This window comes from Electrophorus electricus, chromosome 23, assembly GCF_041902795.1.
Source record: "Electrophorus electricus isolate QZ-2024a chromosome 23, ASM4190279v1, whole genome shotgun sequence".
In the NCBI taxonomy this organism is placed as follows: domain Eukaryota; kingdom Metazoa; phylum Chordata; class Actinopteri; order Gymnotiformes; family Gymnotidae; genus Electrophorus; species Electrophorus electricus.
Window position 1 is genome coordinate 2,533,827 of NC_137519.1, and position 26,174 is coordinate 2,560,000.

The 26,174-nt window shown below is 39.9% G+C and overlaps 1 protein-coding gene across 11 annotated transcripts in view; it reads right to left on the bottom strand.

Moving 5' to 3' along the window:
- Positions 1-26,174, bottom strand: part of map4k3a (mitogen-activated protein kinase kinase kinase kinase 3a) — an 82,520-nt gene that overhangs the window by 27,469 nt on the left and 28,877 nt on the right. For 4 of the 11 annotated variants that reach the window (XM_081705978.1, XM_081705977.1, XM_035520769.2 and 1 more), the window contains exons 4-17: positions 25,961-26,025; positions 21,324-21,379; positions 21,035-21,082; positions 20,642-20,684; positions 19,630-19,702; positions 19,172-19,303; positions 19,026-19,088; positions 13,214-13,295; positions 12,836-12,952; positions 9,997-10,074; positions 7,324-7,402; positions 6,860-6,918; positions 5,269-5,331; positions 1,475-1,533 (exon numbers count right to left, since the gene is read on the bottom strand). In XM_081705978.1, coding sequence (XP_081562104.1) covers positions 1,475-1,533; positions 5,269-5,331; positions 6,860-6,918; positions 7,324-7,402; positions 9,997-10,074; positions 12,836-12,952; positions 13,214-13,295; positions 19,026-19,088; positions 19,172-19,303; positions 19,630-19,702; positions 20,642-20,684; positions 21,035-21,082; positions 21,324-21,379; positions 25,961-26,025 — 1,017 coding nt within the window. The remainder of the gene's footprint in view (positions 1-1,474; positions 1,534-5,268; positions 5,332-6,859; positions 6,919-7,323; positions 7,403-9,996; positions 10,075-12,835; positions 12,953-13,213; positions 13,296-19,025; positions 19,089-19,171; positions 19,304-19,629; positions 19,703-20,641; positions 20,685-21,034; positions 21,083-21,323; positions 21,380-25,960; positions 26,026-26,174) is intronic. The other 7 variants (XM_081705980.1, XM_081705979.1, XM_035520772.2 and 4 more) reach the window with 3 other exon arrangements.

Sequence of the window (26,174 nt, forward strand, 5' to 3'; positions counted from 1 at the left end):
GATGATACTCGCTTGCCCCACCTTGCTGGTAGTGGGAGTAGCTGTAATTTGGGGGAATATTCTGGCAGGTGAACGTGTGTGTGGCACGATGCATGTATGGAGCATTGCTGCTACTTTTGATTAAAGTCATGTCAGTGGGTTCTGAGCCTGAGAACCATGCTCAGGGTTTTCCGGAAGTGTTTACAGCTTGTGCAGTAACACGAGCCATTAGCTCCATGATCAATCTGAATACTACGAGTGCATCTGAGAATGTAACTGATGTGAAGGTTTTTGCATGACCTTCCCCTTTCTACATCTTGCAACGAGATCATTTCAGCACAGTGTGATGATGCAGGCCTTATTTACAATGGTATGGCTATTTTGCAACAGTGGTTATTTTACACAGGTTGACGTGTTGGTTCGATGGCGTAGGAATTAAAATATATTAAGTTAGTTGGAAACTTTATGGGGGCATTTGCCAGAGGAGAGAGAAATGGAGTCGAGGGACCTTATTTTAGAGTTTCCTTCTTTATTTTCAGATGTTCCATCGTGTACTCATTTAATTGAACATTGGAAGACGGGTGTCGACCAGGTAGGTTGGGGACGTTTATGAGTAAATGACCTACTTATGGGTTATTATTAAGTGCTGTTGTCTGCCAGCACTCAAGAGATTGCTGCCTTCATCATGCCATCAAGATTACATTCTTATATACAGTAATGAGATTTGTTCTCTGTAATGCACTACCAACCTTTCAGTGATTGATGAATAAAGTTATTTCTGGTCTATAGGAGGGTGTGCTGTGTATTGAATAATGAAGTAATTTTAAGTAATACTTGGGAGCAGTATTTACAATGTCCCAGAACAATGCTCCAGTGTTCTCAAGAGACTAGACTCATAGTTAATGTAGCCAAATAGGAATTTGCTAGAGTATTGTTTAGGTTAACTCAGCATATTTAGACCTTAACTGACTGTCATGTACCTCCCAAAGGCTTATACATAAAGCTCAATTAAATTCAACTATTTATTTACATAGTGCTTTTTACAACAAATGTTGCAAAAAAAGGAGCTTTACAGAATCTACATTTGTCACAGATACTAGCTGTGCTTCAAAAACAAAAACACAAAAGATGAATGCTGACTGCACCTCTCATATATTGATAACCTAGTCTACCTAAAATGATTTCAGACTTAATCCCCAGTGTGTATATCAATAATGTGTAATAGGCAAATCCTCTTTTAAAGAAAATGCTACAAAAATCTAGAATTCAACTTTCCTCAAGACATGTCTTCATCATAAATAATATGGAACAATTCAACATTTTAGTGCTCTCCTTGTGTTTATGTGCAATGACCCACACCGTGAAGGAGTGTTTTTAAAGACCAAATCCTTGACTATTTTCCTATCTGAAGGTGTTTTACTCATTCCCAAGTTAAAGCATGTAGCCAAAGTGACCACGCTCACTCTGCACTTATGAGTACTCACTAAGCACTTACTTATTTCCCCCAAGGAGAGAGCCAGTGGGAGAGTCTGGTCCATAGTCCATGTGGAGATCCTGTGGGAGAAAGGAAGGAGAGCAGGGTGAATGGTAAACACACTGCCCACCACACGGCACGACTGAACCAATCCACATGCACAGAGATGCACGTTTGTGAAAAGGTGTCTGCACATTGCTGTAGAGCATGAACATAACAGACATATAAAAGCGATGTACATGGTTTTTCAGTAGCTGGCGTTCCCTACTGCACTAGGGTTAAGACCGCTATAGTGAACACAGTCACTGTAACTGAATATGTTCAACAATATTTTAGTTGTTAAAATATTGTGCCTGAAAGTCACAATATTTGATATGTTTGATCCTGTTTCTAAATTTGAGCTGTATTGGCCACATTTGCCATGCCTTATCAGTTGTGTTTAATTAATATTAGTAATGTGAGTGAGGAAAAGAGCAGCTAAATGATGCAAAGGATTACATGTTAACAACTGTAACAGCAGATCACAACCAAAGACTGTGTATTTGAGTGAACAACAAGACTCCATTGATGCCATATAAAACTGTTCACTGTTCACATATAATAACATGCCTACATTCTATACTGATATACAACATGCAATATCCTGTTCACTTTCTGTATTGATAACTTGTTCAATCTATTCATGACAAATATATATATATATATAAATAATAATTTGGATGCCAGCTAGCCTACAGCATGAAACATGTCATTACATTTGTTTTGCCACTTCAGAGCTCTGTCAGAACAGAACTGTCAAACAGAAGTAAATACAATCACACACCCTCAAAGCAGCCAAGTCATAGATTAGCTGGCTATGGTGTGGTCTGTGGTTAAAATGTCAAGTAGCTAGCTAGGTGGTGGGCCTTTTATCAAACCGATCGATCTGTGGCTCCTTTGTCTCAGCAAATACCATTAATGCAATGAAAACAAGGAATTAAACATTTAAAATATGTACATATATTTTAGAGAGTAAATATGAATGTTAGTAATTATTTAGCTTTTACTTTCCAAGCAATTAATCAACATTTCTAATTTCATATAGAAAAACTCTGAAAATTATAATATAATAAAAAAAAGATTGAACAGAGTGGATTAGAACTAAAGTGTTTACAATCATTATTTATGTTTTGATTGAGTTTGTAATGGGCACTTTGGCCAAAACTGTCTTTACATCCTGACAGCCATTACTAAAAAATAAACAAGCAAACAAAACTAATAAAAATCTCTGTGACTCTTTGATAGTGGCGGAGAAAACTCAACACACTGTGAATTAAAAATGCGCTGTCAAATCATAAAACATGTTCATCATGAAAATGCCTGCTCCACGTTTTAAAAATACACAAAATATTTCAGACATTATACAAAATCAATACACACTGACCAAAAGGACAAACATGCACTGCATTTCACAGAGGAAGCGCAAATCCAGGAAATGCAAGGATCTCTAGATATGCTGCCAATGCAATCATAGCGCAACAAGAGTTTCTGGAGAAGACTGAGAAAGAGGTTGGAGCTGTAGACAAACACCACATACACACAGAACCGTCTGCACACTGCACACCCACATTAATAAAGTAACTATGGATGTATACATGCTTTGCAGACTAGATTTACAAAATGCTCCCAAAAATAAATAAATAAATAAATCTTATTTTGTCATGCCTGTGATACAACCATGGTAATTCTAGGAAACGCATCTCAGTTTTCTCTAGTGAAATATAATAGATGTGAAGATTAAATTAACCTATTTTTAGAAAAATGTACACAAATATCGATTGCCAACATGTCAACAAAAATATTTTAGATGAGAATAGCAAAGGACTGTCAAAATACAAAAAAACAAAACAAAAAACATTGTTCTTCCTGAGAGATCCATGAAATGATAACATTTGAAGGTTAGCTCACAGCACAAGTGTATTTTAATAGAAAATGCATGCATCATAAAGAAAAAAAATACTAAAAACTTCAAATGTTATTTTGGCTCACTTACACAGCCACGGTTAAAACCTGTACTGTAGCAAGCCGCTAGAGGGCGTCAGAGACATTTTGGCTTCACTTTTCAATTGCAGTTATGCCGTCCACTCATATAAACTCCCTGGTTGCAACGTTTCAACTGCGCTTCCTGCAACGGTCCCTACTTCCACAGCACCCATTACAAGATCATCCCCATTCTGAGCTCCTCTGTTAATTTACACTCGGAGAGCAAACGGCTGGCCAACTGGCACTGATGCTTATTACACACTGAATGGCCACAGATGGTGCCCTGCTAAGGTTGTAGCGTTACAGAGACCATCATGTGTGGTGTAACTGGTGGGACGCAAGGCAAATCGATTTCGGAGTACCTGTACAGCGTCGTCTGCTGAAAATGGCAAAAGAACTTGCATCGTTTCTGCTTCACGCTCTACCCGTTAAAAGAAAGTCCTGCCCCTCTCATATATTCTTGCTATGTTTTCAATAAATGAAATGGCCATTTTTTCATTTGTGGACCACACATCACCTCTGCCTCTAAAAAAGCCCATGGGAAGCTCCCTTCCTTTCACATACACAAAGAATTGATTACACTGAAGCTCAGGAGAGATGTGACAGGATTGTTCTGCAGGTCCAGCTGGTTCAAGCAACATGTGAGCTTCTTTGTCCTGCTGCACGGATCTGCTCTGTCTATCGTACAGGAGTCTGCGTGACATACCCACACACCTGCCTTGGCAGCAATCCCCAACCCCCAGACAACTGCATCACCTTGAGGTTTGTCCCCCTCCCTATGGCCAAATCCTCCTTGATCAAATTTTTTTCTTTTTTCTTTTCCTGCAGATTTACAAGCCAAATTTCCCCTTGCCCAGGGTTATGGTTAGTCATAGCCTCATTAGAAGACTGCTGAAGGGAATCTTTTCCCTGTGTCAGATGGAGAGGGAGGCAGACAGAGACAGAAAGAAAAGTCAAGAGTGTGTTGTACTTGTACGTGTGTGTGTGTGTGTGTGTGTGTGTGTGTGTGTGTGTGTGTAAAAGAGGTAGGTAGGGAGAGAGAGCAAAAACCCCAGCAAGGGAAGAAGGAGTACAACTTCATGCTGTTATAAACTCCTTTCCTCCCCCCTTACTCTTCCTTCCTGTAAAGCTGTTGGTAGCGGAACATTAGGAACTGCGGCCAAGGGCCAAAGGTCACAAGATGCGTCCCAGAACAGCACATGGCCCCAGCTGCAGGATACCCTACATTTTAAACTCTGGCTGCTGCTGGCTCTTTGCATTTGTGCGCGGGCATGTGTGAGCATGCATATCTTGCAAAGTGTTGGCACTCGCTGAGACAGTATTCTTAACTCACTCAGACCTACTGCCTAACTGTCCCTCTGGGGCCAAGCTTTATTCGCTTTCTCCAGTCTGTCTCTCTCCCTCTCTCTACCTCTTGCACTCTTCATAGTTCTTAGTTTTTGAAGATGTACCTAAAACAGACATGCCCTTCTGAAGCTTTGGCAACACATTTGATTCCTTAAGAGACCAGGATAGATCAGCGTTGAGAGACAGGTCACTATACAGACCCACAGATCCAGACAGATCCAGAGTTCGAAACACGTACTACCGTGATCATCAATCAACACATCTAAACTGGACCAACACAATGCAATGACTACAACATGATTATAACATGGAAGCTTAGAATCTGAATGAGGCAGTGGTGAGAATGGAGGAGAGAGCCACATGAATGCTTCAAAGCAGATGAGCAGCTACCACAGAAAGAAGGTGCAGGACAAAGACAAGATGGAGCAAAAAAAGGACAAAAATACCAGATTAGATCTTGCAGTGTAGTATATTTCTTCTGCACAGTCCAAAAAATCGTCAGTGTCGAGCTGTTTAGTGAACAGACCAAGAAACTGCAGTTAACACACAGGCTGGGAACCTGCTGAGGACCTCTACAGTCACAAAGGATGATGGGATTAAAAAAAAAACAACAACAAAAAAAAAAAACAGTTTGGGATGGGGCACAGGGGTGGGCGAGGAAGGTTGGTTGGGGTCTCATGCTGTAGTGTCACAAGCCCTCCAACTGCAAACTCCCACACAGGGCACAGATGCAATGGAACAGAAGACAACAACAGCAAAAATAAATGAAAAAATGCCATAGTCAAACAAGAATGCGGATCTTGGGTTGTTTTTTTGGGGGGGGGCTCTACACCAATACATAGGAACTAAATCAAGAATATGACGTTAAGTTACAATGACAGCTATGGTGTGAACCATAAAGAAATCACGCTGTATTTTATGTATTGTTCTAATAATTGGACAACTTAAATCTCTTTATATATATATAATATATTAAAAGATTTGAACTTGGTCTGTAATGTAGTCTATTCAGTTCCCAACTTATTTCGTCCTCTCTTGTCTTCGGTATCTAAAATGTATGCCCAGAGGCCTTTTACATCCTTTTTAGAAAGAGATAATTTGGCCTTTGTCTTTTGAGGCTTACTCCCTGGTTTGGAAATTGGGGTAAACCCAATCTTGCTGGTATACATCTTTCTCTTTATTGTAGTCTTTCACACATTTATGACTACATGTTAGCTCTCTTAGGCATGAAATAAATAGCACTGCAACAGCACTTAGTTTGCCAAGAAACAACGGAGCATCAATATATGTTCTATGAACACACAGACATATTCTCCAAGCATTATGTTCTTATTCAGCTCATAAGCTCTTCTGTTTTTCTACCAAAATTCACTGTACTGTTACTTTTACTACTATTAAGTCTATATGAAATAAACGTGTTGCAAAACGTGAGACTGGTGGGTAAGTGGTGTAGGTATGTGTCTGACAAACTGAAGCATGATAACCCCAGGACGCCCTTTGCAGCATTCCACTCAGTCAAACACTCTGGGTCTGGTAGCTCTCAGCAGTACAGTCCAAAAATACTGCATGATTATGTTAGCTCTTAGCAGGGACATCAAGAGAAATCTCAAGATAATTTACTTTTTTTTTCCTGACTCATATGGCTGTCAATGTCTTTTTGTGCTGTGTGTGTGTTTTTTTTTTTTATAGAATACTTCCCAATCTGAGCCACTTTTACCTTGACTGAGGGTGCGCACATGCATGAGTGAGTGGTACTGGTAAAGCCAGAAGTAGGTTTTCCTTTTTTGTTCCTTTTCTAGAGCAGTGATATCAGACTGGGTTTTCTAGAGCACGGATGTCCGACTGGGTTTGACATTGGCTTTTTCCCCTCCAAGAGCTGTGCCCAAAATGTCCCTGAACCTGTAATTTTGTTCTGTGTTTTGAGCTAATCACATCAGTGGACAGAGTGACAGGCAGGAGGGACGACTGGACAGTTACAGACAGGAGGGAAGATTTTCTGGTTTTACTGGGTGAATGGAAGAGAGCGCAGATACTCACTGGTTCATGATGGGGCTCAGTCTCTTTTCTTAAAGGTGGGTCAAACTTCACCTGGCCAACTGGGAAGAAAAACACTTACTGAAGCTTTCGGCAAAGGCAGGATGCAGCAGAAACACAGATACACACACGTGCCTGAACACTGAGGACAGGACGTAGCATAAACACAGATACACAGGCATGTCTGCACACTGAGAGAAGAGGATGTAGAGCAAACACAGATATGCACATGTGCCTGCACACTGACACACACAGGGTGTAGCATCAACAGTTACGCACACGTGCCTGCACGCTGAGAGAACAGGGTGTAGCGTAGACACAGATACACACACGTGCCTGCACGCTGAGAGAACAGGGTGGCACATTCTGGTATTTTACTGCAGACTGATCAGTCTTCTAGAAGGGAAGATGAGTAGACCAACATGTTCCCAGGGCAGAAAAGCAGGAACGCACACACATGAACTTACAGTTAATCTCTGACAACGTCTTCCCTTCCCGAGCATTTCGACTCTTCGAGTGAATGCGCTGAGGAACAGATATGGGAGGCTAGGGAAAAACAGAGAAATGATGAAACACTGGGTCGAGTCCACTTCAAGTAATCAGCATAATATCACTAATTAGTGCAACGCTATTATTCCTCTAAAACACTGTTAGAAAAACAGTACGGGCGTAGCAAAAGCTTGAAAGCATTGCAGTAGCTTGAAGGCATAGGGGTGATTGAGGGGGCGTAGTGGTAACTACGGGTATAACAGTACCTAGGGGGTGTATCTGTAACTAATGGGCGTAGCGGTACCTAGGGGGTGTACTTGTAAATAAGGGGCGTATTGGTAATTAAGGGCTGTAGCGGTACCTAGAGGACATATCTGTAACTAAGGGGTGTAGCAGTACCTAGGGGGGCTGCATCGGTAACTAAGGGGTGTAGCAGTACCTAAGGGGGCTGCATCGGTAACTAAGGGGTGTAGCAGTACCTAGGGGGGCCGCATCGGTAACTAAGGGGTGTAGCAGTACCTAGGGGGGCCGCATCGGTAACTAAGGGGTGTATTGGTAACTAAGGGGTACAGCATTACAAGAGCAGAAAGGAGAAAGTACAGCCATCAGCAGGAAAATGGAAGCCGAGTTCAGGCGAAGTGCTTACACATCACACCGCCCTGAGCACCGCAGCAAAGCTACACCCACAGGGGCAGGGGGAGGAAAAACAGACACCAAGAAGCCCTCTCTGCTGACCCAGAGCTCGTATGGCAGGAAAGCCCTGCCCCATGACATCCACGATCACCCGCTGAGCACATTACACCCCCCCAGTCTGACCTACTCCTGCTAACTTCCGGAAGATTCTTGTGACACGCGTATTTATCACTGAGCGCCTTCCATCAGCAAATTGCATGCGCGCAGGAGCACAAGCGCACGGCACAGGCACACAGCTAAGTGCACTAAAAACATGCTGGAGAACGAATTGGCAGCGGAAGGGTAGGGGGACGGCTGTCCTTCATGTCCATGCCTGGATCCATGGAGGGGGCGGTGAGTGAAAACAGAAGTACAAGACAGACGCATGACCTTCAAATGCACAAGCCCAACTGCTGCTCAAATACAACTGTGTGTGTGTGTGTGTGTGTGTGTGTGTCTGTATTTTCAATAGCTGACTGAGCTATTACTGATTTTTGTCTATTATTTGCCTGAATTATTTATTCCTATAAAGATGAAGTCTGTCTCGATGCAGCACTTTGTGGATCCTGTGGTGGAACTTCAGAGCATCGCAAGGCAACATGTACACCAACAACCAAACACATTTTTACTGCTAAAATATAACTTGCCTATTAATGTCGCAAGGGAGGAATTCTGTATAACGCAGGTGCATTATTTCTGTTTCTGAATCAGAGCAATGAACACACCAATGGGCTGTTCAGAGCAGAACTTAAAAGATTAGTCCAGCGACGGAGCTACTTGGCTCCACGTTAGGGCTGGAAGTCTGCATAAATGTCGGTATTGACACCCATGGTGTGAAGTACAGTGTTAAGGAAACAGATAAATGAAACGCTCTGGGGATTTGAAATTTGAGTTTCTAAGATCACCTCTCACCACAGCAGAAATGGCATACAGAGGAAATAAAAAAAAAAAAAAAAAAATCGAATTATATAAATAAATAAATAAATAAATACATAAATAAATAGATAAAGATTACAAATCACAAATACAAACACACACTGCTATTCTGGTAACTTAACACTCCAACAACCGCACTCAAATATATACATGCAGAAACTGATCCATTCTGCTGGGCATTTTTTTGCTTGCATTCCAGTCATACATTTCTATTAAATCAAACCATGCCCAGGCAATTTGTGCAAGTCACGTTTACAGGGAATCATGTACATATGCACACACTATTATTTAATATTTGATCTATATGTGCTTGTCCTGGCTGGTATAATATAAAAATATAACATCGGCTTTCATCAGATGGCATATCAGTAATGTGCAAGCCACCACTCTAGTGCCTCTGTCATATATCTAATGTCAGGGACATTCTCTCCACAGCTGACAGTGGAAACAGATACATACGCTTAGATATGCTTTTGTGTCAGCCAGACTACTGCAGTGTTCTCTTATCTGGCTTAGCGAAGAGGTCTCTTACCAATTAACGTGTTCAGAATGCTGCTGCCAGAGTCTTGACACATACCAGGAGGAGGGCTCTCATCCTCCTTAATCAGTTCAATGACTATCCGTATGTTTTAACATTCATTTTCGAATAAAAACACAAAGTTTAAATTGCCCTATGAAAGACATAATTTGTATTTTTTATTATATAAAATAATTTATGATGCTAAAATGTTACCTGAAACAGTTTGCAAGCATTTTTTCAAGAATCTGTATATCTGCTTTCTGAATAATTCCTATTTTATTATCAGCAATACTAGCAGATAATGTTTCATATCTATTACATAGCCTCAAAACTTGTTTTCAGCCTCTAATGTTTCATTCCTGCTAAATTAATCATGTATAAATTGTACTGCAGGGCCTGGCTTGTCAGTTTGATTGTTAAGGCCTTGACCTCAAATCTGACATGCAAACACACGCCCAAAGCGCACACGTTCATGCGCTCACACGCACACACTAGCCCTGGGCACGCATTTCGGCCCTAGTACCTTTCTATGAGCTGCTGCAAAACGAAGGCCTCTACATGACAGCGAAGACAGTGGCAAAAACAAGCCCCTGTACTTAAACTGCACAGGAGAAAACAGAAAAAGAAAGGCTGAAAATATGAAGTGATGGATCAATGGATGGATGGATGGATGGATGGTAAAACGGGTAAAATGAGAAACAATGAAGTACATAATTTAAAAGGGATTTCTAACTATTAATACAAGCTATTAAACAATGCTAAGATGCTAAGAACGACAATGTCACTTAGTTAGGACAAAGGAGCAAACAAACCATGTCTCTGGAGTCTGAGTCGAGTGTCCACTTTAGAAAAATGTTGTTTTAGTCTCATTATTTATAGTCTCATTTATTTATGAGGTTGCTAATGTGCATTCGCATTCACAAAGATATGGAACAGTGCCTGAAATCTAATGTTAAATTTATGCTAGTCTACAAATTGATGTAAGCTAGGTTAACAAAAAAGTGGCAGTAGGACAATGGTACATGTAGCTACAAAAGCCAGAAACTACTTAAAATGATATGGAGCTTACTAAAGTATTTATTAGCCATCCATCTAGCTAGCTAGCCGATTAGCAAACTCTTTATCGCAACTACAGTATAGCTAGCTAGCTAGCATGCTTGCTGTCCTTACCAACCTTTCAGTGTTTTAAGATATTTCATAAAATTCATCATCATCATCGTCATCATCATCATTTTGCCAGTGTCCTTTAGAGTTCTGTGCAAAATAATAGCAGTGCGTTTAAAACAACTGAGAAAAAGATCAATCCTTATAATAGCATTTATTTCCATATACACAAAGGCACTGGGAGCACTGCACATTCAATTCCAAATGAAAACATGAACGAAATATCAATTTTTAAACTGAAAATGAAGAAAAAAGAATAATGGGCTGTTCAAAGAATCAGTGTCTTCATTTTCATTTACAAACTCGAATATTTACAGTATAAACTGAAAGTTGTTTACAGATTTAGCTTTTCTGTTGATCACTGAACTAACATTTAGTCGTATAATCTTTATTTCTGATAACTGCTTTACATCTGTGTGGCATGGAGTCAACTAACATCTGACACCTGCGAACAGATATTCCAGCCCAAGATGACTGGACTACATTCCACAGTTCTTCTGCATTCTTGGGTTTTGCATCAAAAACATTTTTGATGTCACTCCACAAATTCTCAATCGGCTTGAGGTCTGAGGATTGGGCTGGCCACTTCATAACATCAATCTTGTTGGTCTGGAACCAAGATGTTGCCCACTTGCTGGTGTGTTTGGGGTTGTTGTCCTGCTGAAACACCCATTTCAAGGGCATTTCTTCTTCTGCATAAGGCAACATGACCTCTTCCCATATTTTGATATATTCAAACTGGTCCATGGTGCCTGGTATGCGATAAATGGGTCTGAATGCAAAGTATGAGAAACATCCGCAAATCATTATGCTTGCACCTCCATGTTTTACAGTCTTCACAGCGTACTGTGGCTTGAATTCAGTGTTTCTAGGTCGTCTGTGGCATTTAGACCCAATAAGAACAATCTTGCTCTGATCTGTCCATAGAATGTTGCGCCACTTCTCTTTAGGCCAGTCTTTGGCAAACTCTAACCTTTTCAACACGTCTTTTTTCAGCAATAGTACTTTACGAGGGTTTCTTGCAAATAGTTTGGCTTCACGTAAACATTTTCTGATTGTTGCAGTACAGGTAATTGAAGATCTTCTTTGATTTCCCTGGAGCTGATCGTTGGATGCTTCTTCACCATTCTTGTTATTCTATGATCCATGCGGATGGTAGTATTTATTTTATTACCACGTGTTTTGGGTATTGTTTGCCATTTTAAAGCATTTGAGATCACTGTAGCTGAGCAGCCAATTATTTCTTTATATGTTTTCCCCTCTCCAATCAACTTCTTGATCAAAGTTCTTTCTCCTTTGGTACAATGTCTGGAACAACCCATTTTACTCACTGAGCAAGAACTAAAACCAGCAAATACAACATTTACTGCCCTCCTTCTTTAAATAAGGGCCATAATTGAGAACTGTTTCTTCATAGAATGAGTGACCTCACTAATTGAACTCCACACTGCTATTAATTTGAACACGCCCCTTTCATTAAATGAGTCAATTACACTCAATTAGCAGCGTGCACGTCATGACTGTTGATTCTGTTGGTTGGCCATTACTCGGCTACACCTAGTCATGAATTTTTTTCCCCCATGTTGTATTATCTTTTCTGCCAAAATCAGTAATTAAATTCATTAGTGATGTTAGACTGCTATTATTTTGCACATAACTATATTTTCATGCTGCATGTAGCATTTTGAGTGTCATTCTGAGTAAAAGGTTTTCTACCTGAAGGTGATGATTAAAAGCTCATTGTGTGCTGAATTTAAGGTGATCATCTGAGAACTAACAGGCAAGATGCTCACATGAGATCAGACGATTGGTTGAAATGATATATAATGTTGTATAATGTATAATTATATAATGTTGTATATAATTCTTGCCCCCCCCCCCATTAAATTCCTAAAGAGTCAGGTAAGCAAACGTCTGAGTCGTCACAAGTCTTTCAAAATACGTTAGAAGAGCAACTCGAGTTCAAGTCGCTGATTCAAGTTGCTATGCCTGCCACATACACACAAGCACGCTCATATTTGCACACACTCACACTCATAACCTACTGACTACAACTATAGTAGCCAAGGACTCTAAAGGATTTAACAAAGTGACTAATGTTTTAACCACTTATGACTGGTTAGGGTGAAAGGGTCTAAAAGGAGCTCTATTAAGTGTTTGAGTCCCCCAAGAGCAAATGACACAGCACTGGGCCTCACCTCTGATTCAGGATCATCATCATCAAAGTCTGTATACAGCGTCTGGTCAGGGTTACTGGCCTTATCCAGCAGTTCGATGGCCAGTGTACGGCTAAGAGGCTGTGACACAAATGGGTGCTATGGACACAAGACACATAACATGACATGCAATGCAACGAGGAACGTCACACACAAACTGACATGCTGCATAAGAATTAGAGAAAGGTTATCCCTAAAAGGCTAGATTGGTCATGCTTGGTTTGATTGAAGACCTGTGGTAACTGGACATCAGACAGGTTAGGCTAGTAATGGTTAGAGAGAGGGCAAAAGATAACGTTTGGGTTGTAACTTCATAATTATATTTAATGTAAATATGCGCCCCCCCATGGTTTTAGTTACCTGCAATAACTTGTCAGCTGAAGGCCTTTTCTTTGGGTTCTTTGTCAACGACAGTTTAACAAAATTATGGAAGTTGTTGGTCCTTAAAAACACAGAGGCTAAAGATTAATAGAACATTCATCCTTCCTCAAGTAACAATATGCTGAACCTCATCCATGTAGCAGTCTCAGCCAGATCAACTACCAAAACAGAAATTGACAGAACAGTCTAGGCTACACAACAGTATTGGCTCTCTGTAAATGACTGCTCTCTTCTGCTTAAACAAATTCAAGTTCTAACTTTGAACAAATCTAACCAATAAGGCATTCCTTCTCCAATCCACTCTGCCAGCATTCATTGCCACAAATAGTAACGGGAACACCCCCACTATATGCTCAGGCATTTCTGCACTTTAAAAAATAAAAATGAAAGCAATTACCTTAAACGTCCAGTGCAATATAATTACTTTTAACATTTACTATCGTAACATTCTTATGATCCCATATTAATTAGTTTATGCTCATGCGAGACAGTCAGCTACCTTCTCCTTGCAAATGACTGGATTAATCTAATGGCATCAACCAAGCAGTGGCTCTACATGACTCCAGTTATTTACTGCATGGTCTTATTGTGCTACTTCTGCTGTATTCAGAAAGATCCACCGATAGTGCAATTAGACGGAGGTTCTCCTCCGAGTACGCCATTAGCAACTCTTTGGAGCCTTTCTGAATGCCAAAAGAGGGTGTATAACTGTCCTGAAGTCCAATATCTCAGATTTTCTATAAGATACTACTACTACTTCTCCAACTACTGAAGTCTTATTTTGTAGATTTAAGGTACCTCCTTAATTACTGTAATAATTAAATCAAGCTTTATTTATATAGCACTTTTTAAAGCAAGCAAGTTTACAAAGTGCTTTAAATGAAATAAATTGGGTTAAAAAGAGATAAAGCAAAATATAAAAACTAATAAAATATATCTGCAAAAATCAAGTTCAAAAGTCACAGGTTAATTATACACTAATCAAAAGAAGCATTCCAAAGCTTAAGGTATGGCTTAGGGTAAGCCTGGCTGCCTCGCTACTCTTCAGTCAGGTAGCAGCTATGGCTAGAGCCTTACTGTTGGTACATCTGAGTGCTCTATCGTCAACACACCTAATAATCAATTCACTGTGGTCCAGTAGGGTGAGTCCATGACAGTATTAGAAGGCCATTAAGAGCATCTTAAAATCAATTTTGAAAGACGTGGGTAGCCAGGGCAGCAATGTGAGAATAGGTTAAATATGCTGCTTTGTTCTTGTGCATGTAAAAATGGTCACTGCAGAATTTTACATTCAAGCTTGAGCTGGATTTATTTGGTAGGTCAAAAAGAAGAGCAGTACAGTAGTACTATGCAGTACTTTGCATGAAGTAGTATGCAAATTGACACCTAAGCATGCATAACTTTTAATCCAATCGCAGTTGTTGGGAGAATGTCAGGGACTTTGGATATATTTTTGAAGTTACAGAAAACATCTTTGCAAACATTATTTATATGGTTCAAGTCAAACACCTTTTTGAAAAAATTGGTAGGTAGAGGATTAAGATGACTAGTAGTGTTGAGAAGGAAAAACATTTTAATAAGTGCTTCTTGCCTCACTGTGGACTGAGATTTATGGCCAAGTGATAATTTGCAATGCTGTCACTAACCGAACGTGTTTTACTAATAATAAAAGTCAGAAAACTCATCACATTTTTAATTTGAAAGTTGTGATGGGACATGGGGTATGAGATTATCCAGCCTATTAAATGTTCTTGTTTTTATGACATCAATGAGGCTTGAAAAAGAGGTCTTCACTTTTACATTTTACAATTTTGGTTGACTTTGTCTACAGTGCATTAAAAACGTGTAGATAGAGACTCGGGTGTTAGTGGTGCTACTTAAAAATGCAACGTTCAAATAAACTGTCCGAGGAGTCGTCAGTGGGAGGCTGAACAAAAGTAAATAGGTCCGTCACCAAGTCTACATAGGAATGATCCGAGATTCCAACAAGTAAAATATTAGATATGTTGATATGTAAAGCCTGTGATATAATCAGACCTAAGGTGTAGTCAAGTTTGTGTGCAGTGCCGGCAACATGCTGTGTAAGATCAAAGGGGTTTAGAAAACTGTAATCTATTGATTTGCAAAGGTGAATTTTAAAGTCCCTAATAAGTAAGTCACCAGCTCACCAAATTCTTCAAGGAAATCTGGATGTTGTCTGGAAGGATGATATATAACAAACGTTAGAGCTGACTGTTTAGACTTGAGATTCATGGCAAGATACTCAAATGGTGAGAAGTTGAGTAAAAAGAAAATCAATGCTATGCAGTGCAATGTGCTGTGAAACAGACAGGCACCAGCCTTACTAACTTTATGACCACTGAAAAAAACTGTATAAGGGGGTTGCTTTAATGAGTGTGTAAACATCATTATTAATAAGTCAGGTTTCTGATAAGAAAATCTAGTTCATGATTCAATCAGCTGTCCAACAAAAGACTTATTCATGAATGACTTTACATTAACTATAGCAGTTTTCAGGGTTACAAGGTTTTTTTTAATTTTTTTAATGAGATTTTGAAATATTGCTGGGTTTAAGAGTTAAATGAGGTCCTCCGTGAATAGAAATCGTAGGGAATGCCATAAATCTGATGAAAACTGACACTATGTATAATATGGCAGACAGTAACACAGACTAAATGTTTTAAGGAAACTGCCCATTACATTTTTACTGTTTAGTCCCTGATGAATAGTGTTTTGGGCTCATATGAAGTTAGCACTTTAAGTCAACACTCTTATCAGTGTTGGGGCAGAGTATTTGATGGGCATGTTCAACACTTTGGTAGGTGTTTGTGATTAGCATGGCTGCAACTGTTAGCTTTGAGCAAGGTGGATAGTGTTACTGTGCCAAGTCTGCATAACATGGTCCCCTAGTGAAGTAGACTATGCCGCAAAGGCAAACACGGGAGTGAAAGCTCCCTGTAACTTCTCGAACTTGTTGACACTAGTCTGCATACATGTCGAATGACTGAGGTAGCAACACTAGTAGCAACTTTTGTTTCTTCCAGTTGCTTTGTCTGCTGATCCTAAATGTGGTTTGTCCTATTTTAAGACTGAAACATCCATCTTGCTTTAGCACTTGTGACGGCTCCTGTTTTAGAAGCTGAGCTGGCTTCTCAACTACAGTCTCTTAAGTGTCACTGTAGATAATTTCCTTTCCATCAACACTGTCCATGTTGTGTGGTGCCATATCAAGTAAGTGCCTTTCATTTTCAAGGTCATTCTTTTTACACGTTGGTCAACTTATGTATTCACTTTACATCACCTGAAATGATGCACGTGCCTCCATGTCTAAAGAGTCCCATGACTGCATCCTGACCAATCACTTCTGCAGGGTCCTTCTGTTATATACAGTCTGCCTGGCCTTAATACACTTTGTCGCCCGTCTCATTCTCATCATCTCCAAGATGAAGTTGTTTATGCACTACTCGTTGAATTCTCTCTGAACTCCCCACTTCAGTGAATGCCTTCCTGGATGCATGCAGTGCTGAAATATGGTCTGCCACCCACGCACACTTTGTAGTGCCCTACAGAGCAGGTGGCCCATCAACAAATAGAGGGAAGGTTGGGGTTTTGAGGAAACACAATGTGTTATAGGCTGTAGGCATGTTCACTGTATTCATCAGTACCTAGGTCAGGACTTTTTTAAACAAATATTATTTCCATAAGCAGTTGACTGTCTCATTCCCGAAGTCCATTAGTCTCAGAACTGTTTACAGCTGCTGATATTATTTCCAAAGGTTCTATGAATTGCCTCTTCATGTCTCTGAAAATGACGGGAGACACGTACACTTTATACCCAGTAATAAAAGAAATACATCACACTCACTATTTCCTAATTTTTTTTTTTTTACATTTCTACTATTACTGAAACATCAAATATGTGGAAGTTGTTAAAAATGTGGATATACCTTGTTCAGGTTCATACAAATCTACATGCACTGCTTCATTGTACTCAAAGGAGTGGGCAAACCAACTAAAGGCTTCGGTTTAAACTTTAATATAGTTGACAAGTATCACAGCTGTCAGCTGTTTTCTTTATAACGGGGGGGGGGGAAATCGACATCTTTAGTTCCTGAAGTACTGGGCAAATCTTTTAACTTTCTGAGTTTAAGTGAGCTCAAACTGTGAAGACTTTGCATTGATCGTGTCATGAGTTGTGTCATGACCAGCACTGTTTTTCTGTAATGTCTTCACCCATAATGTTCTTATAATCTTCATACACTGAGTGTATTTAGGCAGTATCAACACCAGCTTCTCCCAGACATTCAGCCATGAAAGTTTCTCCATATGAAATTATCACTGTTGTCTTGGATGTCTTCTCTCAATGCTAATTTAATAATGCAAAGTACAGGTCTGGGCATGCACTCAAAGCCAATTGTCTGTCTTTCACATCTACCCATGTAGTTTTGACAGAATCTTAAAACGCTAACAGTTCATCTGAAAGGTTTGTTTTGTATTTTCCTGTGACTCAAAGCCAATTAGCTGACCACAGAAAAATGGAACAAAGTGATTGTAGTAGTGTGACTATACAATACTTGTTGAAATCCTCCTCTGAATATTCCACCTTTATCCTGAGGTTAGCAGTAATGAGTATCTTTATCTTGAGTTCATTAGTAATGAGTATCTTCATCTTGAGTTCAGCAGTAATTCCCATCTTCATCTTGAGTTCACATTGCAATATCATTTGTTCAGCTTTTGTAAAGATTGCAGTCGTCAAATTCTGGCAGTTGCTAACTAAAGCCGCTTCAGACATGTAGGACAACCCTGATCTTTTCTAGACATTCCTCAGAGAAGCCGTATGTGAGAATGCAAATGTCTAGATCAGTAGAACTGCACATTACAAGAACTTTATCCTACTAGCTCTCTAGTACAAAGGCCATGTCATGTCCGATTGAACCCATGTGTGAATAAAGCAGGTCACTGTCTGGAGCAAGCAAGTGGGTGCTGATAACATTCCCATTATGAGAATGACTTGAAACTGGAAGAAACACAAATATCCAAAATACAAATGTCTAACTGGAGAGATGATAAGCTTCACAAACTTCTTTTCTGCAAAGAAATTTCACTATTTCATTTATAATGCAGATACGAGTCTGTATCCTTCTCCACCAGCTTTACTGTGTTCTAAACGAAACACTGCGATTTCCACTCTCTCCTTTTTGCATCATGTCACGCATCCTGCACAATCTATGCAGGTCTGAACATGACACAGATATTCTCCTGTCGTGTACTACTACTATTACTAATGATAATAAAACGTTGTATTTATGTAGCACTTTTCAAGAATCCAAAGACACTTACACTAGTCAGTAAAAAAGACAATGATCGACACCACAGATGTACTGCGAGTGAAAGAGCAACTCTGGATAATATGCAGACCTGATTCTCTGAACACTATCCGAAATTCATATGTGAAAAAGTAAATACGATGATCAGTTCTATTTTGCTTTACAACTTTTCTTCGTGATGTGATGAGCACACATGGCATCCCTTCAATCCTATCACACAAGTCCACAACAGGGAAAGGCCCAACTACAACACACAACACGTTTCAACAGAACAGTCAAGCCTATTGAAACCTTCAACACACAAAACTACTCAAGGCAAAGGAATGGGATTAGGAGCTAAAACAGAACAAAGGTAGAATCTGTATGTTAGACCACTGGACAGCAGGATTTCAAGGGTTTAATACATTAATCATTTTCTTGACGAAATCTGTAATATTGACTGGATGTACCATAAAATCTCTCACCATTTTACTTTGTCTTTTAGTTTAGGGGGCTGGAAGTTGCTTTTTGTCATCAAAAACAGGGCCCTGGAAAGAGAAACTTTCCATTTAGCTACAACCAAAATATGAGTAACATTGAAAAAATAAGGGGGGGGGGCTAGGATTCTAACCTCATGGGGTGCAGCTCGAACATAGGAGGCTGGAGCTCCGCCAACTCAATGGCAGTGATGCCCACAGCCCAGATATCACACAGGTGGTTGTAGCCTCCTTTCCGTTCCACAGCTGCCACTTCTGGTGCCATCCTGACAAGAACACAGTGACCGTCAATCTCACTATTACTGTCAACTTTGATCCTTCTGTATGTACAGAATATCAAATAGTGAATATACTAAATGAATATTCTGAACATACTGAGTTTGTGCATTACTGGTAGAATAACAATTTAAGATCATTTGTTATGTTTATTATTTGCTTAGTTGAACCTTTTTGCAAGTAGATTTGGACTGTACTAAAAGTATTGGGACTACAATTTTTACACACACTATCAAAAACTAAATGTGTTAACTAAATACTAGACGGTGTACAATCTTTCACCAAATACCACAGGTCTGAGGGTAAGATGGATTACCAGTAAGGCGTCCCAATGAATGATTTCCTCTTGGCTAGAGTTGCTGTGATCTGGGCCGAAACGCCAAAGTCCGCTGTTTATAAAAAAAATTAAAAATAAGACGGATATCATAACATCTAAGTATCTAAGTATTTGAATATGTGCTCCTCCCTCTAAGTCAGCATAATAAGAATTTTGGATCAGTCACATAAATGTCTCACTGATGCTGACATTGGCTGGCATAACATAGAACAGGAAGTAATTTGCATTGAAACATTTTATTTAAGTCCTATGTAACCACAATATCCAGTCAGCAGAATCAGCAGTTTGAAGCAACAATTCAAAGACCACCACAAGCTACAGTCTTTCACCACTGTTCAACATTCCACACCAGCTCCCACTCAGCAAGACTCATCGTCGGCCTTAGTGTCTATATGTATATTCATAAATATCCAGAGACTTAGAGAATTGAACCCTTCAGTACTCTGAAAGCGTTGCTAGAACTTTGCTCCACTATTTGGGCTACAAGAGCAATGTAGTATAACATCCCCTCTGAGCAACACAGCAATAACAAAAGATGTTTTGTTGGTAATGTTTTTCCTATAGTAAATAGCAAGCACTAGGTAACTTGATTTACTCTAAAGAGATTTCAGCTTGGATATATTTATCAGGCTACTGATTGTGGTTTGCAGTTTTCACATGGCAAGCCAGTATATACTGCATTTCACCCCTTAAACATCCCCACTTGGCCATTAAACATCAGCCTTCTCAGTAAGTGGAAACAACCTTGACAGTCCAATAAAATGCCCCGTTTGTGAACTGTAACAATTACTAATCAAAATGTGCATCTGTCTTCAAGCCAGGAAGAACTACAGACTTGCACAATAAAGCAGATGTCATGCATGATTAGCAAATAGCAAAATTAAGACTCATTCAACAATCTTATTGTTAAACTACAGCATATTTATCGCAACACTATGCAAGACAAAACAAACATCAGCACATCATGTGTGAAAATAGCTTGTTTTCTTACCGAGTTTGACGTAACCATTATCTGTCAACAAAATGTTGGCTCCCTGTTTGTATTAAAAAATTATAAAATTAGTAGCAATACTGAACATCATTACTAGAGTTTGCAGGCTGTACAGTTACTTAGGTAATATGGATATTTACAACAAACTGCTTTTTTAATCTTTTAATTTTTAATTTGATTATTATAAATGTTCCTGTTCAACTATGACTTGATATCCAAATGTGCTTAATGAGTGAGAGTTAGTTAAGTTAGTTAAAGGAGTCATTTTCAAAATAAGCTCAAGACACAAACATTTTGGGACAGTGTGAATGCTAAACTCTGGGTTTGATATCAGTCAGAAGATGGTGGCAGTGATTATCCCAAAACAAAATGCAGAGCTACACTGGACTTTACCTTTATGTCTCGATGCATCTTTCCTTTACTGTGAAGGTAGTACAAACCCTGAAACATTTACAAAAAGGCCTTCAGAAGTGTAACTGTTATTTTAAAACATAAAACAATTTAAATTCTATCATTTAATTATACTTGTCAGGAAAGGATACAGGACATGGTGTGTGTGTGTGTGTGTGTGTGTGTGTGTGTGTGTGTGTGTGTGTGTGTGTGTGTGTGCTCATAGGCCATGCAGCAGGATTGTCAGCTTCACTTTAACTTCTAATGGTCGAGGTCTGGGCGAAACACTCACCTGAAGGGTTTCTCGTGACACATAAGCTATCTGCGATTCCGTCAGTGGTCCAGTAACTACAGAGAGAACATATGTTCATGTGAATTAGACAGACTTATGACACTTTCCTAATCAGGCCACTGGAGTTTAGCTCAATGCTTTAAAATGAAGTGCAGCCAAATGCACCCACCTTCACCGTGGCAAGATGTGTTCACAAATATGACGCAACTAAAAAGGATGAAAAGCAGCCCATTCACAATTCCTAAATGTGAGCTTTCAAATCACGTTGTCGGGCCACAAGCTCGTGGATTTGGATGAAAATGGGCATATTAAAAAGGATACAGGGCAGCTTATAATCAATTATTAAAGCCAGTCACCAGGTGTTCAGCATACTGTACATATGTACCTGCTGCATGTACATCCAAGGGAGGAAAAACTCAGTACATGTTGAAACAATGTTGAGCATAATTTTTAACTGTGAACTTCAAACTCAGGAAGATGAATAACCTCAAGGAAAGCACGTAGTGACCAACTGCTTAAGAATATGATTCTTCCACAAAACATTGTTACAAACGTATGAAGCAAAAGGTTCTTCACGTTATGAACACCAAGTTTACAACTCTAATGTACTCCTACAATACAACTAATTTCCATAAAGTCTCTGGAATGAAACACTCCCGACTGAACAGCTGGCCTTGTTGTTGGATGCTTCAGCAACCTCGTGGTGTTGATACTGAAACGGATATGCGGATCAATACTGCTTGTGTCAAATCCGTCAGCATATTAAAGATGTTACAGAATAAAAATGTTTAGACAACTTCAGTTTTAATTTTCCATTAATTTACATTAGTTGTTCAATGTCCAATAACTACAATGATGGTTTTGCAGTAATGTGTCAGACTACATTATAGTTTTAGTCTCAGAACCTCAGCCTTGTATGTGTTAGTTTACAATAGACTGCATTTCAGTTTCATCATATTTATAATGGCATCAGGGTTCTAAATTGCATCAGGGTTCTAAATCTAAATTTTAGACAGTGACAGTAAACTCTTAGAAGGGTTCACCTTGCACGATAAAAAGTAATGTTTAAATTCCCGCCAGTTTGGTATCAAATAATTCTTCAAGAATACCTCTAATAGATAACGTGTATACAAAATCTCCTTCATGTGCATTAGTTGCATCAATGCACAGTATGCAAGGTCTTAAATCCACAAGCTCATGAAGCAAAACATTTATTTAACATTCATTATAATAAGCTATCTGAGGTTCCATTTATTACATACTGGCCAAGGTCCTTCTGGACCTTCTTTTGATTTACATTTAGCTGATGCTTTTATCCAAAGCAACTTACAATTATGACTGAGTACAACTGGAGCAATCAAGGGTTAAGGGCCTCGCTCAGGAGCCTAAAAGTGGCAACTTGGTAGTCAAGCACCTTAACCACTGTGGCATTGACAGGCAGATATGCACAAATATTAGCTTATAAGTGCTGATGTTGGGAGCTTCCATTGGATATGGCTGCTTTGATATGAGACAGTCAACTAGAATTGAACAAGCTCAATATTAGGAGACTCAACTAGGAACAGAATTTTAGTTGTTCTACTAATTAAAGTAGTGTCTGTCTTCCAGTTACTCTTTTAGGGTGTGTGTATGCTTTTCAGCTAGACATGTACCTTCAGTTATTCAGAATTGTTTTGTTAAGACCACATGAATGAAATTTAGCACCACTACAAATCATAGAAATGAATGTTTTTGTAGCTCCTTCAGAGGTCATCTAAAATTAGCGTTTACTGATAATGAAACTTGTATTTATTAAATAATGAAATTATATTTTTCTTTCGTTTTTCTTTCCTGCCAATTGGCTTGTCTTGCTTTCTTCTTTTGCTTATTTTTTCTGAGGTCAACATCCAAGATGCCATGATTCTATTTTTTCTGCTTTACCCCATGAAAACCTGTACTGAACAATAAATGTGACTCACTCACAACAGAGGCAGTAAGATGATGACTCAGAAGGCAAGTCAGACCCAGAGGCGAGGTCTGTGGTGGAAGCAGCCAGTAGGTTGTCTTGTCAACAGGGTGCAACTTCTGAAGCCCGAGAAGAAGGTAGGACATTGCTTCCCCCAGATCCGACCTCAGTCTTCCCAGACTCTTCCCAGAGTCAACCCGACAAATCCCTCCATCCTTTGCAGCCAGTAGTAACAAGCTACTGCCTGTTATCACCATCCTGAGTATTATTAAGTCAAAGGGGAACCCCCTAAAGAGTTATGTCCCTTGCAAATTTTCCAGTCTCCTTTCATGGTGAAATGATGGTCAAGACCAGTCAAAGGGGGGGGCAACCCCATTCCCACACTCACCAGAAGGATCATGACAACCACTACTAATTTTGTAATCATAATCGATCAGTTAGAGTGCAGATGGAATAACGAGTCAGAGTGGCTAGCGACAGGAGCGTCATGACAAAGTCATACATGCTTGGCCCATGTCATGTGCCACTGCCAGCCAAGTTGAGACCAGAATTTCAACTTCTCAAAGATGCAATTGCAAGAATGTCCATTTTTAATGATTCTTGCACCAAGGTGCCAATCAAGGACTGTGAGAAAGTCCCCCACGTGGACGATGATGGTCCAGCAGTCAAGGCCAGGAATCTTCCCCACAACCATCCTGATCCAATTTGTTGGGTGGGGAAAGGAACGTTCAGGTGAGGACACACCCTCACCAGTTGCAGAGCAGCCCCTGTCCATTCTTCCTGTTTGTTGTTCCGCACTTCTGCAAATCTTGGGAGACCTTGTTCGGAATGATAATACTCAGAACATCTACATTACGTTCTTACTGATGACGATCTAAATGTCAATGTGTGAGACCTGATCAGAAATCTGCCTCATCTGCCTGATACATTTTATACAGTCAGGCAAGCTGTGCTTTCCATGGGGAAGTGCCTCAATTCTAAAGCTTCCAACCTTAGCATTACTAGCCATTCACAGGACCAAGAAATATCCAGTCCAGTCTGTTTTCAAAGCTCATCCTCCAAAAGCAATTTCTGCTTGAAGTGACCAAAAGAGACCAGTTCAGTCTGGACAAGTCTGGGCTTTAATCCACTGTACGGAGCACCATAGTCAAAAGACCCGCCGACACACAGAACACCATAAACATGGAGGCCTTCGCTTTCATCCTTATTGGCTGGGTCATCACCGCAAGTGCCTGACTAATGTCCTTCAGGTACACCCGTGCACCATCCTCTAGAACTGACTCACAAACATGATGATGATGATCATCATCATCATCATCATCATCACAAACTATTTGAGGTGTTTCCTCTCCAGGGGCTGTTGCTGTGACCTTGCAACAGACCCTTTCCTTCTTTGTTTTGTAACTTTTGGCATCAGGTATTCAAGCTCGTACGTCTATCGTAGTACTAGAAGTGTGCCACAGCAGCCACTAGAGCACAGCAGTGCACTTGACCTTATGGTTTACTGCTACGCGTTGTTTATTTCTTTTCTACATTTTAATGTCATTTAACATACGATCGGCCCAGTCTTGAATGTTTAGGTCTGCAACCTCCGAATTTAAAAGGACAATGATCTGTGATGGACTGGTGAACTGGAAACAAGAATGAATCCCAGCAACTTTTCACCTACTGTAGATGGCACGCAAGTTGTGTGTTCTGAGGCTTCCACAGCTCCACCCTCAAACCAAGGGGCAAATGCCTCAACATATGTTATTAGTGAATAACTATCAGTCTTTGTTCTGTACTTGGGCCCGTGTGAAGACAACCTCCATGAAATTAAATGCAGTTATTATTTTACTATTTGTTAGCAAAACTTTGCAGAGAACTGCATTAGAACTCGCTGATGGCCAGAACTCGTTGATGGCTAGTTTTTCCATCTGAATTTACTGCCCTTTTCCCAGAAAACCAATTAGAGAACCAACCGTCAAGATGAACCACCCATTGACCTGCAGCTGAACAACAAAAATATTGACTTTTTAAAAAAAAATTTGATGTGCTTCAGCTGGACTTGTGCTTCAGCATGCACAAAGACAGCTCGCCATGCACCAAGCAATTACAGTTATAATAGATAAAGGTTTAGCTGATTACAAGTTTTAATAGATAAAGGAACGGAACACGCCGTTTTGATCTCTCTCCCTCTTTCTCTCTAGAGAGCATTTTTTTCTCCTTTAAATGGCTGTGTTCTCACTCTCATTCCACTCTTCTTATTACAACTCATCAACGTTGCACTCCCCCTCTGTCTCATTTTCACACTCACCTTCATCTCTCCTGTCTCGCTCCACCTCTTTGCCAGCATACATGTGCTAATAATGTCGGTGACCCCGCAACAGAGTATTGCTGCTGCAGTGGGTTGATAGGAGGCTTTGCTGATAATGTGGGAGGTGGGTGCTGGTGCTACGCTAACACATTAATACTAACCCATTAACCCTCAGTAGCAGGGCTCACAACAGAAGGGCGAGAACAGTGTGGCAAACAGCTGCTGGGAAAAGCAGCTCTAATGATCTCACTGCAAACGAAGCCAACCGTCTCCAAGCAACGTGCGGGATGTGTAAGTAGATGCAGAGCAGACACATATCCGGGGGGTTTTTTTTCCCTCTAGAAAGTGTCCAATTTATTGGTGTATAGAAGAGGTAAACTGGTTTATTAATCTTACCATGATATATGTCTTGCAGTGAACCCCCTCCACAGTACTCCATGCAAATCCACAGCTTGTCCCTCCTAAAAAGAGCAAGACAAATACAGGTTCTGTCAACACAGGGCTGTAGGACTAAAGACAATAATGAGGAGACCTCTGACCAAACTCCATCAGAACACATGTCATTTGTTTTCCTGACCATCCCTTTTTGTCATGTATACAAGCTCTTTAC